The following is a 6,886-nucleotide window of genomic DNA, read 5'->3' on the forward strand; positions in this document are numbered from 1 at the left end:
GCAGGATTTTTGCCATTTTGTAGGTTTGGGGCTGGGGGGAGACATAATTTGAACATTGGTGTATTAAGGATTAATTGACTTGCAAATTGACAAACCAAAGCAACTTACAGTGGCTGTTGAACTGGTTTTCCATTAATTTGGTTTATTTATTTTTATTTATTTTTATTTTTTTATTTTTTGGCCATGCCACGTGACTTACCGGATCCTAGTTCCCTGACCAGGGATTGAACGCGTGCCCTCAGCAGTGAAAGCATGATCTCAAAAAACGCTAAATTCCACACAGGCAGAGATCTGTTTGTTAAACTCACCACTATATACCCAGCACCTATATAGGAAAAGATTTTTTTCTTGAATTGGCATTGAAAGTGAGCCAAGGAAAGTCAACCAACGACTACAACATAAAGGGAATAACTTGCAACTGAATAAGATGTAGTTGGATTTAACCTTGAAAGCAGTGGTCATAAAGCTTTAGTGTACCAGGAATCACTTGTATGTAGGAAATATAAGGCCACATCCCCAAACCTGGGCCTCTGAATCTGCATTTTAAGCAAGCTCCCTGGATGATTCTGATGTGATTTAGAGCACAGGATTGGAATCAAATGCCTAGATTTGAACTCTAGCTGTTTTATTTGTTAGTGTGTAATTGTAGACAACTTACTTACCCTCTTTATTGCCTTGGTTTCTTCACCCATAAGTCTTTACTCTGATGTAACCCTCTTACTGAGGCCTACCTAGACCACTTTATTAAAATTGCAACTCTTTTCCCCTCCCCAAACCCTTAATGGCATTTCCAATCTCTATTAACCCTTCTCTACATTTTCTCATTTATTTCCATCTGACACTATAACATTTACTCACTATTATGTTTATTATTTATTGCCCCTTGCTAGACCCTAAACCCTATGAGAATAAGTATTTTTGTTTTATTCTCTGATGTAAACCGGTACATAGAATAGTGCCCAGAACTTAAATACACTCAGTGAGTATCTGCTAAATGAATAAATCTATAAAATGAAATTTTAAAAAGAGTACTTTTTGCAAAATTGTCATGATTAAATCAGCTAATATATGTGAAGCGCTTAGAACAGTGCCACTTGTAAGCACTTAATAAATGTTGGCTGTATTAGTAATATTTAGAGCTAAGAATTGGACGTTTTCAAGGTAATTTACTAACTACTAAGGTAATGGGAAGTAACTACATTGGTCCTACCTGGTTGCCTCAAACTTAAAGCCAGTTAGTGTTAAATAGCAATGCGGGGGTGGGGGGGCTTCCCTGGTGGCGCAGTGGTTGAGAGTCCCCCTGCCGTTGCAGGACGGGTTTGTGCCCGGTCCGGGAGGATCCCACATGCCGCGGAGCGGCTGGGCCCCGCGAGCCATGGCTGCTGAGCCTGCGCGTCCAGAGCCTGTGCTCCGCAAAGGGAAAGGCCACAACGGTGAGAGGCCCGCGTACCGCAAAAAAAAAAAAATACCAATGGGGCGAGTAACCATGAATTGACATACTAAAGAAATAAGTGTGCTAACATTTAAATTTTTTCGAGCTAATATGTAAAATTTTACTTAATAAGCAAACAGATTAAAGCTATGTACTTCCTACAAAAGAAAATATTATTGAAATATTTCATAACAAATGCACATGAATAATTCTAAGCACAAAGAAAAATGAATTATTTCTTCCTTTTAACTGATTGTAAGTGGTTTAAAAATACAATTGACTTTTTAAAACAATGTGCTTCAATAGAAGAATATGCATTTTGTCCATCTTGCCGGGTTTTGATGGCTTACACTATTTCGAGACTTATAAAACAATCATATGAAATTCTAAAGTTATTTGAAGTTAATAAAAGTATTAATGTTCATAGTCATTCACGTCTTTTCTTTTTTTTGTCTTTATCTGTTTTTGTCTACATCCTTAGCACAGAAAGTGGGGAAGAATGGAGAGGCTTCATTCTCACAATAACAGAGGTAGGAAGGACATTATTTTTTGTTTTTGTTAACTACCATTATTTTAAATAACTACCATTATTTTAAATAAAACTATTGTAGCAACTGTCTAATAAACATGAAGTACTTTGATAACTAACCAGCTCCCTAAGGAGCACCATGTTTTCTAATACTCTTAGAGGACATGAAAACTTCCAATGTTTGTTAGGGTCAGTTAAATACAGACTTTATCCAAAGCTAGTTTCTAAGTAAAGACCTTGCATTCACATGAAATAAGGACTGCACTTTACCAAGATGATGGATGCTGGTTCTTTCTCTCAGCCAAAAACAAGTAAAAGTTTGAGGGTCAACTACCATGTAGGAAAGTCATAGGAAGGTAGAAGAGTGGGCCCGTTAGATATGTGAAAGGCATATTGACTTAAGGGGAGGGAGAAACACATTCCCTCCCTCTGTTGTGGAAAGGCACCATTGTGTGTTTGGCCTGGCACTTCTTACACTGGGATACAGATATACCAAGTGTATGTGATTAGGTGTCAAGGAATACACTAAAACCACCGGAAAAAACTTGGGGTGCATCTTCCTAGAACACTAATTATACTTGACATTTTGGCCAAAAAGATTTGTTCTTAGTTTTTTCCTTGAGGTAAGGATAAAAAGCATTATTTTTTAAATTATAATGTACAGGGCTTCCCTGGTGGCGCAGTGGTTGAGAGTCCGCCTGCCGATGCAGGGGACACGGATTCGTGCCCCGGTCTGGGAAGATCCCATGTGCCGCGGAGCGGCTGGGCCCGTGAGCCGTGGCCGCTGAGCCTGCGCGTCCGGAGCCTGTGCTCCGCAACGGGAGAGGCCACAACAGTGAGAGGCCCGCGTACTGCAAAAAAAAAATAAATAAATAAATAAATAAATAAATTATAATGTACATAGATATGGTACAGAATTAAAATAAAATTCATGTGAATTATCAAAAGATAACAATTTGTCTCTAATGTTGTGCTCTATAAATATTGTCTTTTACTATGTTCCCAGATCACTCTGTATATACATTTATACCATGCTGCTGTTAGGGCAACTTTCGTAGAAGTTTGAGAAACAGACTATAGTTCAAAGTGCAGAGACATTGCTTTTGAATTAATTAAACTGGAGTTTGAGTCCTGGTTCCACAACTTTCTAGCTATGTGACTCTGGACTAGTTATTTAATCTTTCTGAGGCTGTTTTTTAAATTTGTAAAGTAGGGATAACAATACCTATCTTGTAGCATTGCTGTGAGGATTTGCAATAGCATAATGCTTGGGACATAATAGGTAACTAATAAGGAACAGCTGCTTCATTAGTTTTTCCTCATTCTATTTTTTTTTCAGGATTGTTATATAAGGGAAATACACTTACTGATTATTAGTTAGTTATGCAGAAGGATAGTCTCAAATTTCATATATATACACACATGTGATAAAATATAAACAATAATAGGAATTAATAAGATAATGTGCAAATAGAAAATGAAGTTCTAGTGTTTTCTTCCCAGACTCCAAAGGACTTTCTTGTACACCCCCTGGAAAGTGTGCACCCCACTCTGGAGATCAAGATGATATTCAGACACAGCTGCCTCAAAATATAGGCTAGGTTGTGTCACATGAAGAAAAATATTCTACCATTTAGATTATAACTTCTAAGAGTACATAGCTGGTCTTAATGAAGTCTAAATTAGGGGTATGAATATAGATCAGGAGAATATAGGTGACTCAATCCAAACACATTTCTAGAAAAGATTTTTTAAAAATTTAATAGAGCAGTATCATAATCCTAATGTGTGAGTGAAAATTCAAAATACAAACACAAACACACGAAAATATAGACCTCTCATTGCTGATTCTCAGTCATTTAAAGAACAGTTCCATCTTGACCCCATGTTGCCATATGGTTGGTGGAGCTTATTCCAGGCTATCTGTGGGACAGCTGGGCAACTTGCAGGGGCTCCAGGACTTCCCTGGCAGTGAGATCCAGCGAGCTCAGAATAAAAAATGAGAGGTTTGATGTTACTTGAATCAGCTTGTGGTGCCAGGTGAGTATACTTAGCTTTGGGCCAGATCAAAAGGAATGTGTCTTTCTCGTCAGGCGCCCTGTGCAGGTTCTAGCTGGTTTAGAGGCAGTTCTAAAACACCAAGATCCTCTATTCATGATACTATCCATCCATCTCTGTCAAGCAACAGAAGCTCCTTAGGACCAGAACAGGCTCATCTTTGCTAAAACCAGTTACTCTGCTGTCTTTCTTGTTTGCCTACGGCTTTAACTGGTTTCAGCTGTCAGTTCCCCTACATGTGTCACTCCTTCCTGGGCAAGTAATTAGACTTCATGAAGTCTTAGAGAAAAGAAAAGGAGAATTGAGACAGAGCGGACACCAAGTTCATTTCCGGAAAAAGGGAAGGAACCAATTGAAGATTATGTGGATGTATTGAACCCTATGCCAGCGTAAGTGCACCAAGAACTTCAGTTTACTTATTAGATTGTTAAAATTAATTTCTAATTATCAAGGAGAGTTAGCCACTGGACTCGTTAAACCAGGGACAATAAGCTGTCTTGTGGATATACAGTATATCTATGAGTACATGTCACATTTCCTCTATGTCATATCACAAAATGCAAAATGCAGATTTGAACCAAGCTTCTTACCACACAGGAAATCTCCCTCCACCAACACCTTTAGACTAAATAGATTTTTTTCCAAAGAACAAACCTAAATAAAACTGCTATGTAGAAGGAAGGAAAGAGGTTTTTTCACCATGCAACTCTATGACTGATTGAGTTTCTACCAGGAAATTATACCAAAGATTTAAAATACCTGAATGCTTTATTCAATTGATCAATCAGTGATTAGTCTTGGGCTCATACTTTGAGGAAGACATGTGTAAAGTGGTAAGGTGTTGTTGGAAATAAAGAGGCACAGAACATCCTGAAGTCAGCAACAGCCTACATTTGTTTTTTAACTCTTATATTGTTGAAAAATGTGACTAAGACTGTGAACCCTGGAATCTTCATCTTCTTGTCAATGAAACTTGTCCTGGTACCATCTTTGACATCAGGTTCTGATGTGTATTCTCTCTGTACTATAATCAATGAAACCTGCTAGCCATCACTCAGCTGAAACCAGGGACAACTGATGGACTGATAGGTTAAAAGGCACCTAGACTGCTTTTTCTTTTTCTTTTTTTTCTCGATAAAGAAGTAATGCATATTTATTAGATAAATAAAAGAAAATTAAAATTATTCCTTGTCCCACCACTCAGAGATATTCTCTTTCAACATCTTGGTGTACTGTATATACTGCTAAATTCTTTTCTGCTGAAAAAATAGACTTTTCATTGACTATAATATTTACTATAAAATAAGAAGTGCAGGGGTTTCCCTGGTGGCGCAGTGGTTGGGAGTCCGCCTGCTGATGCAGGGGACACGGGTTCGTGCCCCAGTCCAGGAAGATCCCACATGCCGCGGAGCGGCTGGGCCCGTGAGCCATGGCCGCTGAGCCTGCAACGGGAGAGGCCACAACAGTGAGAGGCCCGCGTACCACAAAAAAAAAAAATAATAATAATAAATAAAATAAGAAGTGCAAAAAAAATGAGAAGTGCTTTTTTAAAAAATTTTACACATAAAAGTGCCACCAATGCCATTAGAAAGCCATATTATACCAAAAGGAGTGAATTTAGACATACCCTTAAATATGTTATTTAAAACAGAGATCATACAAGGGAAGCATATATATATACATATATATGTATGTGTGTGTGTGTGTGTATATATATATACATATATATATATACATATATATATATATATATATATATAATCCCTGAAAAGAAACCACCAACAAATATTATTTATCCAAGAGCCTATTATAAACTGAGACTGGGATATATTGTAAATTCTTGTCTTAGATTTTCAAGTGGTAATGGTAAATATATACTGATCAGTAGATAACTTTTCAGGTCTTCACTGTTTAAAAAGAAAGGCTTTGGAGGAATGAGGGAAGGAGGGCCTTAAGTATAAGCATACTCATAGTGGCACAGGCTTGTAATAATAGTAATTATAATTATATCACATTAACTGTAATAATAAAGCTGGAAATTTTAAGAAAACTTAATAACTGTAGCTGTAGGAGTTATTTTAGTAGCATTTTTTCAAGTAATGATCTTCATCAGTTAAAAAAAAATTCTGTTTTTTATCTCACCTCTGTAGATGTTTTTATACAGTGTCCGGAAAGAAGCAACAGAGATGCTTGAGAAGAACACTTCCTTGGGAAATATGATCCTGGGGCCTGGTAGTGACAGCAGAAACTATTCTATCACCATCCAGCAGGAGACAGCATATGTTTAATTTTAAAATGTATGGAATTGTTAGAAGCATGATATCACTTTAGAAAGCAAAGTCACACAAGTTCCGATCAGCATCTGCTATTTGTTTCATTGGGGATAAAAATGTGAACACAAGAAAAGGGAGGGAATGTTATATAAACACTGCTAAAGACAGCCAAAGCTAACACTTGTAGTAGGAAAGAAGAAGAATGAGCAGATTACTTGGTCCTGGATATAGTTCTATTATTCATTCACTCATTCATTTCAACAAATATTTATTGAGCAGCTATGAGCTCAAGTAATACTCTAGGTACTGAGGATACAGCAGTGAACAAAACAACATCCCTGGTTTAAGGCGTCTACATTCTAGTAAGGTCACACATACTATAAATACATAACTAAAAATATCATGTAGGGCTTCCCTGGTGGTGCAGTTGTTGAGAGTCCACCTGCCGATGCAGGGAACACGGGTTCATGCCCCGGTCCAGGAAGATCCCACATGCTGCGGAGCGGCTAGGCCCGTAAGCCATGGCCGCTGAGCCTGCGCGTCCGGAGCCTGTGCTCCGCAACGGGAGAGGCCACAACAGTGAGAGGCCTGCGT

The 6,886-nt window shown here is 38.0% G+C and overlaps 1 protein-coding gene across 1 annotated transcript in view; it reads left to right on the forward strand.

Moving 5' to 3' along the window:
• STAP1 (signal transducing adaptor family member 1) overlaps positions 1–6,886 on the forward strand; it is a 26,235-nt gene that overhangs the window by 8,316 nt on the left and 11,033 nt on the right. Inside the window, 5 exon segments of the mRNA XM_007472283.1 lie at positions 1,914–1,962; positions 4,240–4,300; positions 4,303–4,408; positions 6,170–6,183; positions 6,186–6,293. Of these exon segments, the coding sequence (XP_007472345.1) occupies positions 1,914–1,962; positions 4,240–4,300; positions 4,303–4,408; positions 6,170–6,183; positions 6,186–6,293 (338 nt within the window).

This window comes from Lipotes vexillifer, unplaced genomic scaffold (assembly GCF_000442215.2).
Source record: "Lipotes vexillifer unplaced genomic scaffold, Lipotes_vexillifer_v1.1 scaffold1478, whole genome shotgun sequence".
Taxonomy (NCBI): domain Eukaryota; kingdom Metazoa; phylum Chordata; class Mammalia; order Artiodactyla; family Lipotidae; genus Lipotes; species Lipotes vexillifer.